Source organism: Podarcis vaucheri, assembly GCF_965113315.1.
Source record: "Podarcis vaucheri genome assembly, chromosome: 1".
NCBI lineage: Eukaryota > Metazoa > Chordata > Lepidosauria > Squamata > Lacertidae > Podarcis > Podarcis vaucheri.
The window spans coordinates 15,494,541-15,507,840 of record NC_138759.1 but is presented as its reverse complement, the minus strand read 5'-3'; the positions used below and the strand labels follow the sequence as shown (position 1 = coordinate 15,507,840).

Sequence of the window (13,300 nt, the reverse complement as noted above, 5' to 3'; positions counted from 1 at the left end):
TGAATGCTGACATTTTTTTGGAGCAGGGAGCAGGCTTAGCAAAAAAATCACTCAGGTTGTTGCTTTGTGCTAGTCACCAGCACCCTGGGAACTGGTGATTATGTGTCTCTAAGCCACCTTGAACTTGTACCTGATTAAAAGATGCAGACTGCTTAAAAGATGGCCATTCCTTAATCTCTCTTGCATTTGCAAATCTGGGTGGCTTGGTGGCTCACTTTTTGATAACTTCTGGAGTTTTTGCTGCTTATGGTGCTGCCACTTTGACTTGGCATCATTGTGAAATTCATTTATTTTTATTTTATTTATGTACTGAATAAAATACTAATTCCTATAGACAAAAATAAAGGAACTCAAATATGCAGACATCCTCTTGATCCAGCTGTGTCCCACAATTTTACATTCTCCACATGCACTTAACAGTGAATATTCTATTCTGTCACGTATTTGCTTTCATATTCATGGAAAGGTGCTGCCTTCGTCTCCAGATACTTTTCAGAAAGCTACTTCAGAAGTAGATGGATGACTTAATCTGATAAATTCAAGGAGTGTCTGCCAGAGGGTACTCGAGATAATATAAAATACGTTTGCAAATCCAGGCAAACGTATTGTTTTAAAGAAAAGATAGGGTTGGATAATAGGCATGACCTATTGTTTCTGCTCAACTGCTGGTCTTCGCTTTTGAGGATTCCTAGCATTTGAAAAGTTACCCTTTGAAATGAGCACCTAGAAGTGCAGCGGAATTCAGTGTGGATCGCAGGCAAGTGTGATAACACTAGTTACAAAAGGAAGGCCAATCTGCCAACAGACAGCTGTCTTATACTAGCTGATGTTTGTGAGTAGCTTTGCAGCATCCCCCTAGTATACGGTGCTACAGTTAATCTGGTCTGGAGGTGATAAAGCTATGGATCAATGTGCATCTGGTGAGTCGCAGAAGGGGCTTGCAGCATTGTGTCGTCTTTACCAGGATTGGCTGGCGCTGCTGTGTATAGGGATGATCTGTGTTGAACACATTGTTGAAAGTTGAATCAAGGCAAAGAGGCTTATAGCTCAGTGTAACGCTTGTGTAGAAACTTCTGTTAAAGTTGATTGTCTGAGATGCAGCAGCCGCTTAGAAAGGAAGGAAGGAAATTGAAATTTCATCATCTGCAGATAGAAAGTTCAGTGTACACTGTGAGAAGCTTTTAAATCTTCCCTGGTATTAAAACTTTCATATTTGGTGTATGCCAAGGGGTTTAACAACTCTTCTTGATGAAGAGCACTGTAAAAATGCTTTAAATGATTGAGATGTGTGAATAAAGAGAATTTTTCTTTCTCTCTCATATGCTGAGCTGATCCACAGATTTCTTCTTACATTCAGGACAACAGGCTGAATTTCTGTCTATTAGGAGTAGCAGTCACTAAACATGGTTAACTGAACACCTCATAAATTTGCTGAGGTGACATGCCCTTGGGACAAAACTGAATTGCCTTAAATTGCCTTAAGGGTACCTTTGAGACTTTGGCATTCTTTCAAAGGCTGGATTCATATTTTTTTTCCTGTTTGAGAATTATACCTGCTCTACCAGTGCTGTTGCCTCTAGTATATAGAATAGTCATATGATTTGTCGCCTCCCTAGCTGCTGCTGCTGTACCCATTGCTCTTTCTCTTTTGCTGCTACTGAGGCTGAAATATTGAACAGAGCTTCTGAAAGTTGCGTGAACTGGCACCAGGAATTAAATATAACTCAAAACGTCTTCTGAAAAAAAATGATCTTTTATTAGTTTTGTAAACATGGCTTTTCTCATTTGCCCCTCTTTTTCTAATGTAACTATGTCTTTCTGAGTATGTGTAGCAATTTCATTTGATTGGATCCAGTGTTCCATTCATGGCTCAGTCCTTGAAAGACAGGGATTTGTTCTTCCTGTTATTTGCAAATCACCATATTGCACTATATCATCATTCTGTCTATATCAGATGTCAGGTTTAAGTGCTATTGCTTATGATGCCAGAATTGACCTATGCACACAGAGGAGGGAAATAATAATAATAATAATAATAATAATAATAATAATAATTATTATTATTATTATTATTGTTGTTGTTGTTGTTGTTGTTGTTGTTGTTGTTGTTGTTGTATTTACTTATACCCTGCCTTTCAGACTGTGTTGCCCCAGGCATTCTGGGTGGCTTAGGTATGAGCAGGCTTAGGGAAACCCCTGTTTTGCAGAAATACAAGAAATCTTTAGGGTTTAGAGAGATATTATATTTAATAGATAAAATATAAAATAAAATACCATGGAGATTATTGTTTTCATTTGTTACTACGTTATGTATTTTTGTGTTTTTATATTGTAAACCAGCCTGTGATGCTCAGATGAAGGGCAGCAGAATAAAACACAAGATATTCCCAGTGGGGTCTGACCATGTTTAGTGACCATGGAATAATGGCTGTTAAAGAGGGAGGGAATGGCGTGTCATAGAGGGCTTGATGGACAGATGTGAGCAGTGAACAGGAACACAACACAACACTGCAACATATTTTTGTGCAGGTCCCAAGCAACAATATTTAGAATCTCTTTCAGATCTCATTAATGATAAACTAATGTGAGCCCTGAATTATTTTCTCTCCAGTTTATTTCTGTTTTGTTTTGGTGGCCAAGTCACATGTTTGCTTTTTGAGCACCAACTCCATTTTATAGGATGCTGATGACTGCCTTCAGGTTAGGTTCTCACAAATACAGGTGCCACATAAGTTGCATGTGATGGAATGCAGCTTGTGATTGATTTTGGATGAAGATTGTCTGATACTCCTGTGAAAGTTCATGATAGATTCACAGCATCCCCGATCCACAGGTTTTAAGTACTAATGCTTGAATCTTCAGATCATGTCAGATGTGTTTGTCATTTTGTATTGTGCAGTCTGTGCTCAAAGGGTGGTGCACTTACCATCACCAATATCTCTGAACTGCAACACAAAATCATTTGTTAACAAATATTAACTGTGAACCATTTTCTCTCTAGGTTGCAATAAAAATAATTGACAAAACACAGTTGAACCCAACTAGTTTACAGAAGGTAGGTTCACTTAGCTGTTTAGCCATTCAGGTATTTTAGTTCATATCCCTTTGTAGTATTTTTCATGTTAGCCCTGACTTAGTTTTAACTTTGTGTTGGCATTTTTTGGTGAAGTCCACAGTTCATGGTGGTTTCAACTTAATGCTGACTTTTTCCTGTATTTTGCAGGGGGTGGGAGAAAGTGCACAGTCTTATCTGATGAATTTGATCCCATTTGAACTAGGAATTTACATACGAAGAAAGTCTGAAATAACACCTATCCGTCTTATTTCCTTATTCTGGTACTCCAAACTGCTGCATAAACTGAACAAGAGCCTCTGTTTCTTCTGCTGTTTTGTCTCATGGGCAAAATGTATTAAACATTAAGCATTTACTGGGATGCACTTTCTTAGACTGGAGCTGCACATTTGTTTATTTATTTTACTAGACGTCTTTCCTGCCCTGCACCATGTTTCAGGGCAGTTTACAACTGTGGAATATGCAATTATAAAACCGTTGTTACCATAAAACATGTCTAAAAACAATTTAAAACATTTCCATATAAAAACAATACAAACATTTTGAAAACAGTTCCACATATAAAACCAGTTAAAAATAGTACCAATACAGAGACAAAGTGAAGTGACAGATTCAAGTCTGGGAACCCAACTCCTGTGGAAAAACTGAAAAGCAGCAGGATGGAGTTGGGGCTTAACCTATCCCCTTCCCTCACTGCAGCCCTTCTCAATCCAATTGGATTTTTCTTGAAATGCTGCAAGCCCAAGACAGGAATCTCTACTGGGGAAAGCAACCTGGGTGTGGCTTTCAGGTGAAAAGTGGGGAGGACTTAGTACTCCACCCTCCCCATGGTTTCTCTCTTGGATATGGTGCACTTTTCCCGGCTTCCTTTCAAGCTATTCGTGGTAACCTGGATTGTTGCTAGACTTTCAGACTATAAAATTATGCTGCTTTCCTGTGGGTTAAACTGCAGAGCCTAGGACTTGCCGATCAGAAGGTCAGTGGTTCGAATCCCCGCGACGGGGTGAGCTCCCGTTGCTCGGTCCCTGCTCCTGCCAACCTAGCAGTTCGAAAGCACGTCAAAGTGCAAGTAGATAAATAGGTACTTCTCCAGCGGGAAGGTAAACGGTGTTTCTGTATGCTGAAGCAGCTTAGTCATGCTGGCCACATGACACAGAAGCTGTACGCTGGCTCCCTCGGCCAATAAAGTGAGATGAGCGCCGCAACCCCAGAGTCAGTCACGACTGGACCTAATGGTCAGGGGTCCCTTTACTTTTACCTAGTTTGTATGCTGACTCACCATATTTTTCCACCATACTATTCTAGCAATGCTCTAATATATCTCTAAGGAGAGTCGTTGGTTTAATACAAAACCACTTGATTGCTCTCCCTCCTTTAGCATTAAGGGCAGCTTTTAGAAAATAATCAAGAAAATACTTGAGAGTATCAGCCATCTGGAATCCTGGGTTTCTTGAAAGTATGTGAGAGCAGAGCACTCCTTTGCAGAGAATTGCAAGATTACTGCACTTCCCAGGAAGCAGACTTTTCATTCTTGGGGAGCCTTCAAAAGCTGGACACCCACACCCTCCAAATTATACGTGCTGTCTATCATGTACTTTATTTGTCAATGCTTCAATGGAAGTTGCATTGTTTGTGAGGCAAGAACTAAAAATATTTAAACATGGATTCAGATTTGCTAATTAATGAATGTGCATTTAGTATAAGGCAAATGGCCTAGCAGCATAATGCAATAATAGACTTTTTACACAGAAAGGAAAGGAAAGGAACGACAGATGGATAAACTTGTAGGTCCCACTATTTCTTCTGTGTAGGCATCTCTGGAAACTTAAGAGGACCAGAGTTTTCTCCTCCTCCTTGATATAATTTTAAACTCCAAAGGAATCCTTTTGTGATGTTGCCCTCTGAGTGATTGGCTACCATCAGTCTCAGGAACAGATGGAGCAATTTGCTAAATATATACATGAGGAGTTTGGGAATTTTTATTCAATGTTATCTCAGACTTCGAAAAAGAGAAGTTTTAATATAGTATATATATTTTAAATCCCTTACATCTGCCAGGTATCCCAGGAAGTGCCCCATACAGCTGACATTTGATTTAATCCGCTGCCAACTCTTATGATTGCTTTTTGTTTATCTTGCAATATGAAAAAGCAGATTACTGTTAGAGGTCTTGAGCTGCACTGTTAAATCTGTAGTGTTCTGGGAGGTTTTATTACAACCTTTTTTTAAAAAAGCAGTATTTGTGGGAAGGAATTGCACAGCCCTTGTTTAGAGCATAAGCAACTAAATTTTGGAGAGTTGTCTTAATTAATTAGCAAGACCTGTGGGTTTTATTCAGACATACACAGATCATACAGTCTCATTTGAACACTGCAAACTGGGCCATTCTTCTATACCTTGGATGTCACCACTAGGAAAGCATATAGCAATGAAATTTCTCCTTCGCATCTGCCCACTATTCTTATTAGATACTTGTGCTAGCTTGTTGGCACAGTCACAAAAATCATTGTGAAACCTTTTGAGGTAAACATTTTATTTTGACCCAGAACTGGACAGATTCCAGATACATATCAAACTGAATAATTATTCCTGGAATGTTCATCCTTTGGCACTTGGAGCACAAAAGTATTTCTAGAGTTCAGATTAAGAAGACATGCAAAGAAGCTTGAATGTCCTTCTGAAATCTCTTTAGCATCAGCTTGTTACAGCTTTGTGTCCCAATATGTGTGGCTTCCTTTTTGCTGGGTGGGGTGTTTCTTAAACCTTTTTCAGATATAAGAACCCTTTTCCAAGTTCCTAAAATGTGATTATACACCCTTTAAAATAAAAAGAAACGGCTGATTTTTTAAAAATCATAAACGGTTGTATTTTTTTCTCTCTCCGTTCCAGCTGTTCAGGGAAGTGAGGATAATGAAGATTTTAAACCATCCCAATATAGGTAAGGCATGTGTTAAAGGCTTTTACTTTTGAGGGCTGAGAAGTGGGAATAACTATATTTATAAATATATATTCATTAGTTAATTGACTAAAAGTATGTGTGTGTTTATAAAATATGAGCGGCATCCAGTGCTCCCATTCCACTAATATAAGGCATGTGTGCTAGTGGAACAGAAATCTCTCCTCTCTCATGCTGTGCCCTGCTCACCCTCAAAATTCAGCTCTGAAGGATGGGGGACCAGCTGAAGAAGATTTTGGGGGGTAGGCAGGGGATGGAGGAAGTAGGTGTGCCCCTGTCTCAGTACAACTCTGCTAGTGCTACTTTTGATGCATCCCTCAGAGATAGAGAGAATATGAAGGTTTTCCATTATCCCAGTAATTTTTGACGGGGTTCATGTTTTTGCTTTAGGTGAACTTAACTAGCTTTGTGTATTACTTACACGTTCCCCCATGTGATAAAATGTGTGAAGGCTTCTGTTTCTATTATTCCATACATGTACATGTCAATCACAGAGGTGTTGCTCTAAATTTATATTTGAGTGTCCTCCAACTGAAATTAATGGCTTTTAAAAAATTATTTAAAAAATACATTATGGCTCTTCAGCCTATGGGGCTTTTGTACACAATACAAGATTACAGTGGCTGTCCCCTGTGCCACATTCAAACTGCTTTTGCAAATCCCACCTTTCCACAAAGTTGTGCAAGAAACTCCTCAGGTCCAATTAAAAAGAGGGGGGAAATCAAAAACCCTGCTGGCAAGATGGACTTGATCACAACAACATCTGTGTAGTATTTATTTAGTTTATTTGCTTGTTGCTTTCTACAGAAGTCGTAAATTGATGTACAACAGTAAAGCCCATCACTTGTTGCTTAAACTTGCCTTCCTTGAATGCCTCTCCCTTGCTGCTAGGCAAAATAATGTATTCATCATATGAACCCTCAGGATATAGTGTACCACAAGCAGAGAGCCTGAATAACAAGTTGGTTCTTGGTAACTCAAGCAAGAGAGACAGTTGTTTGCATGGTTACTAGCCAGCCTGTCCTATATGAATGCCTATCCATTGCCTATCCATTGCTACATATTTGGGTACAATAAGTCTAGCAGCTTCCTCTCAGAGGACATTTTTGGGCAGCAAACCCAGTCCAGTTGATGTTCTAGATGTCTTGTTCTAGAGAATGTTAAAGAGGAACATTAAATTACAATATTTTACTTAATTTTGTAGTATTAAGCGGTATATTGGTTTAAAGATACATTCCAGTTTTGAAGTTCCCTTTTGCTTTTCCTGAAGAGAATGGTGATAGTCAGAGCTTAAAGAGATGCGTGCTGTTGCTCAAACATGTTTCTAAGCTTATAAAATAAATCCCATGTCTCCTAAATAAGAGATTCAGCTATTCCCTGACTCAGCACTTTAAATCTCCAGTCGACTCAGGTTTCTCTGACAGCTTCTACATAATCCCCAATACCTCTATCACATTTACTATGAAAATTCAAGTCACCCTAAAATTAAGCTCAGTGTAAAAATAAGTGGTAATTGATACTGTCATTTATAAGTGTGGTTTCTGAGGGAATTCCATTCCTATGCAGTTCAATATTCTTGATACAAAGTTCAGACTTAATATACAGTATAGAAAACTAGTATCAGAACTTGGTAGCATTTATAGTTCATGCAGAACCCAGTGACACATTCACATGCTGTATCTAAAATTGAAGCAAACATATCTTTTGCAATAGTGATTTAATTGTGCTACCTGCATCTAGCATTCAGAAGTAGCCAAGATCTCTTCCAATTAACATTGCTTAGATTCTGCTGTGTACATTGGGTAGGCGTTGTAGCTTTGACACTATTCATCAGGGAGAAGAAAATAAAGAGAAAGCTAGTCTTCAACTGCCAGGAAATAACTGTTCTTAGATTAAATCTGAAGTCCAGTCAATACTGATCACATTAAACGTCTGGAATCCTTTAGGACTATACTGTAATAGTTTGAAAGAGTTCTGTTTTTTTTAAATGCTTTTGACTGTCTTCACATAACGCTAGCCTATTTCTCCAAGATGCCTGTTATTACTTTACGTGTATGTATGTGAGGGGACAACTAATTAAAAATCAGCCAGTGTGGTGTAGTGGTTAAGAGCGGTAGTCACGTAATCTGGGAAACCGGGTTCGTGTCTCTGCTCCTCCACATGCAGCTGCTGGGTGACCTTGGGCCAGTCACACTTCTGTGAAATCTCTCAGCCCCACTCACCTCACAGAGTGTTTGTTGTGGGGGAGGAAGGGAAAGGAGAATGTTAGCCGCTTTGAGACTCCTTAAAGGGAGTGAAAGGCGGGATATCAAATCCAAACTCTTCTTCTTCTTCTTCTTCTAATTAAAACAAAAATAGACAGCTGCCTTCAGATCATCTTGGTTTGCAATAATTTGCCACTTTCAGACACAATTGGCTGCATTCAGATGTTGCATTGAAACGGTAGTTTAGCGCAAAGTGAATGAGCTTGGCCTTCTTGCAGGCTTTCTCTATCTAGTGGCTCCCCTTGCATAGCAAGTAAGAGGAGCTTGAATGCTTTTACATTTGGTTTCCCTTGAACAGGATTTCTTTGTGTCATGGTTTATGAGTAATTCTGCTCAGTTTCAAAATATTCCTTCTTCAGAACAAGGGATATGGACCTTTCTTATTAAACTTCTTATAGTTAGTGACAAACCATTATCCAGATAGCATATCAAACGGCATTTAAGGGAAATGGAAAGTAAAGGCTTCTGTCATCCTCTTCCCAGTGGATGATGATGATGATGAATTCAATTTCTATACTGCCTTTCATTGGAGGATCACAGAGCGGTTTACAATATAAAAACACAAAAATACATACCATAATAACAAATGAACAATACCACCCCCCACAGCTGAAAAGACCATAGATTAATTTGCCAAAGGTCTAGGACAGGGATGTCCAACTGGTCGACCGCGATCAACATGTCAATCCCCATACGATCGCGGTTGATCGCGGAATCCCTGTCGATCGGAGAAAGAGAAAAACAATGGAGTGAAAGTCCCAGTCCCCCACCACCCTTGCTCTGTTCCTATGTCATGTCAAATGGGTGGTCTTTAATTGGTTTTTGCTGATGAGTTTGGATGCGGAAGTAGTCGTTTCCGCTGCGTTGTTGTTTTAGGTGAGCGAGTCCCACCCCTAAAAAAAGCTAAACATCTGTGGCTCTCCCCCCCCTAAAAAAGCTCTACAACTTTGCTCCCCCCAAAAAACAGTAAACAACTTAGACTCTCCCCTCCAAGAAAAGCACAACAACTTTGGCTCCCCCCCCCATGGGTAGATCACTTCCAGTATTTTTATACTGGGAGTAGATCACAGTCTCCTGGGAGTTGGACATGCCTGATCTAGGGGAAGAGGAATATTTTCACCTGGCATCTAAAGATATTTAATGAAGGTGCCAACTGAGCCTCCCTGAGCAGAGCAATAAACAAGTGGGGAGCCACAACAGAAAGGCCCTCTGAACCTCATGGAGGAAGCACACAAAGAAGAGCCTCAGACTATGATTGCCTGGTCTGGGTTGGTTCATATGAGGAGTTGCAGTTCTTGAGGCATTATAGGGAACACACGAGACTGGGGAAGAAGGCTAGTCTTGTTCATGTCATGCTAAACTATGTTTTAGTGTTACGTCTGAATGTTGCCAGTGACAAACTGGTTGATCAAAGCAGGAAGTAATTAAGCTGTGCATATTGTGACGTAGCTATGCAGAAGATTGAAGCTAATTATCGAGTCTCCACACAGTGGTTTGACAATTACAATATGAAGTGTAATTTACTATCAGTTTCTGCATTATCAGGTTTGCAGAGGGACGCGGGTGGCGCTGTGGGTAAAACCTCAGCGCCTAGGACTTGCCGATCGCATGGTCGGCGGTTCGAATCCCTGCGGCGGGGTGCGCTCCCGTCGTTCGGTCCCAGCGCCTGCCCACCTAGCAGTTTGAAAGCACCCTCGGGTGCAAGTAGATAAATAGGGACCGCTTACCAGCGGGAAGGTAAACGGCGTTCCGTGTGCTGTGCTGGCTCACCAGATGCAGCTTGTCATGCTGGCCACGTGACCCAGAAGTGTCTGCGGACAGCGCTGGCTCCCGGCCTATAAAGTGAGATGAATGCACAACCCTAGAGTCTGGCAAGACTGGCCCGAACGGGCAGGGGTACCTTTACCTTTTACCTTAGAGGGAATTTCAGATTGATAAGCATGGGAATTTTATATATATATAAAAATGCAATCCAGAGATAACAGTGCTAACTTATAAAGGGAGATGTCAAGATAGGACTTGGAAGTGATTAGTGACTCTGCTGTAACACTGAAAGTCAATGTAGCTTATTCCCATAAATCTCTTCCAACAGCTAGATGAGCACTTTTCATCCAACTCAATCTATAAATACCCACCACTTAGGATTTAAGCACAAATCATACCCTAGCATGAATAATTGAATAATGATGTATGCATGTATTATGAAGCTGAGAGCTTCTTCATAGTTCTTCATGTTCTGTAAGAAAATGATTGGCAATTGGAAATAATTTTTAAAATATTAGCGACAACGAGCTCTTGTCTTATATTACGTTATTACATAATTGAGTGCTGGATTATCACAACCATAGGAACATGAGAATCTGCTTTATACTGAGTCAAACCATTGGTTCATCTAGCCCAGTATCTGTGTACACAGACTGATAGTGGCTCTCCAGACTGGAATATCTCTCCCATCACTGACTTTCTGAATGGAAAACAGATGTGTGATTGCCAGGCTGCAGCCCTTTCCCTAAACGACGTGCCCTTTGAAACAAGGGGCACTTTCTGGTAAACTTTTCAGAAGCAATGTCCTGGGAACAACCAAGCTATGCTTATCATACACGAAGCAAACTATTTCCTTGTGAAGAAGTATATTACATGCCTTATAAGTATAATACTTTGGGAGCAGGTCTGGTAGTTTCATAGATGATGTAAATGGCTTATTTCAGATTCTATTATTAAATAATTATTTATCAGATATGGTTATTTTATGCCTTTATCCAGTTACATTTGAAGAGCTGTTTTTTTTTTATTCTTCAGTTCTTAAATACTATTACTTTAATGTCTAGTGTAGATAGTCATATGAAAAAGCAGGATGTTTCTGCATTAGTCTTTGATGTGTGTGCCTAGGAAAAATGTGATTTGTCAGTTTTCTAAAACACAATCAATTGATGCTTCCTGAAAGCACTTAGAGGACCTGTTTCATTGATTTTGTAAGTGGTCTCAATACTGCAAAATTAGTCCTGCATCAACAAATACATAGCAAATACTTACAGCAGCAGTCCAGGGAGCTCCCCTTAGGTTGATGTTCATTGCTGCTTCTGGTATTTCTATTTTAATACTTATTCCTTACTATATACTGCTTTAAAATCCCCCTATGTTTCTGTTGCGGCTTATCATGCTGTTTGGGGTCTGAGTTGCTCAAGGGGGAAATCACAAGCTTTGTTGTATATTGCAGCGCTAGGCAAACAGTTCTCTGGGTTGTGACTCAGGGCTTCAGCTTGGGGAGAGATTGTGGCAGAGGACATGTTTTGCACAATCAGCCTTTAGCTGTTCCAGTAAAAGGATATTTGGTAGACACTTGACCTGAGTGTCTGTAAGGCACCAGTGTGTAATGTTCATGTGCCTGGCAGGGAAAAATAGATTAAAAATATGTATTGACCCTGCCTCCCCATGGTGTTTAAGGTCACTATTTGAAATGGTAAATAAAACTGAAGTCCAGTAACAAATATTGTCTATATAGGTAAGACTGATGTTAATCTCTAAATCAGTTCTTGTCTCTTCCAGTTAAATTATTCGAGGTAATTGAAACCGAAAAAACACTCTACTTAATCATGGAGTATGCAAGTGGAGGTAAGTACAAAACTATTTCAAACCAAATAGGATTTTTAAAAATCAAGTGATAAACTATATATAATGTTTATGTTTGGGAAAAATAATAATAACATTTCAAAACCACCACTTATACTCTCCCATAATAAATGTAAGAGCATGTAAATATTTGCAGACTTCAGCAAGAGCTTACTGCCCTTGTTGTTATCTTGAAGCAGTAAGTTAGTCATACGGTCAGACTCCAAAAATTCCAGTTAGTTGCCTTGTACCTTCAGTGGACACTTGTACTATTGATTTGCTTTTCTCAGTCTAAGTGTGTGTGTGTGTGTGTGTGTGTGTGTGTGTGTGTGTGTGTGTGTGTGTCTGTATTCATGTTTTATAATCTGGAAGGCCCTCAGAGTGGTGTACAAAATAAAGCAACACAAAGTGTTCCACATTGAAGCGAGATGTATCAATTTTCTTTTAACATAAGGTATACATTTTCCAAAAATATAATCTACATATGCAAAACTACATGGACCATAGTGCTAACTTTACCAACTGCAGACATGTTAATGTCAATATATATTTTTTCAGCATTTATTTCACTGTTGCATAATTAAACAATATGAAAGGGAAAACAAATCCAGATCCATTTATATTCCCTGGATGCATGTATAGTGTAAAGTAGAGACTAGCACTTTAAAACAACCAGGTGAAAAATACAAAGGTTTTAAGCGAACAGAAAATGCAGAGCACTGCTGCACAACATGTGACCTACCGAGCCAAACACAGCCCTCCAGCCATATGTTGTGACCTTCCAAGTGCTTAACAATTGTACTATTTTTGCCACAGCAAAATGGGAGGTGGGCTATGGCTGATGGGCTGTATTTAGCTCAATGGATTGTGAGTTAAAGAAACTTGACATAGAGTTTCTCTCTTTCTCCTCCCCCCAAAAGAGAGGAAAAAACAAGTGAAGCTTCTGTGCAGCATTTCACTGTTGATTCAAAGCAGGCCTTTTGGCATCTAGGGAAACCTGGAACTGTTAGCCTTTCCCAGGCCAGATTCATGAAATCTCTGTAATTTTTAAAGGCAATTTTGACTTACCTTTGGCACTGGAGAGGAATTATGTAGTGAATAGGTGTGCAAACTTCTGCCCCCTCAGTTTGATGGAACTACCGGTAGACTAAATAGTGAGATCTTATTGCATGAAGCACTTGGTCCAAAATGTGCTGACGAGATCAGACCGTATACCTCCAATCTTTTACCAGCTACATTGGTACTTGTTTCTGGACTCAACTTTAAGTGTTGTTGCAGACCTTTAAAGTATTTAATGACCTGGGAACAAATTATCCCAAGGTTGGCCTCTATAGGAACCTGTGTAAGTCATGAAGTCAGCTTTAGAGGAGGAAGGATGGACAAGAGAGAGAAAGAGTG

The 13,300-nt window shown here is 39.6% G+C and overlaps 1 protein-coding gene across 8 annotated transcripts in view; it reads left to right on the top strand.

The window, feature by feature from the left end:
- The window catches only part of MARK3 (microtubule affinity regulating kinase 3), a 68,465-nt gene that overhangs the window by 19,189 nt on the left and 35,976 nt on the right, over positions 1–13,300 (top strand). For all 8 annotated transcript variants that reach the window (XM_082217441.1, XM_082217437.1, XM_082217439.1 and 5 more), the window contains 3 exons: positions 3,002–3,055; positions 5,963–6,011; positions 11,840–11,905. In XM_082217441.1, the coding sequence (XP_082073567.1) occupies positions 3,002–3,055; positions 5,963–6,011; positions 11,840–11,905 (169 nt within the window). The remainder of the gene's footprint in view (positions 1–3,001; positions 3,056–5,962; positions 6,012–11,839; positions 11,906–13,300) is intronic.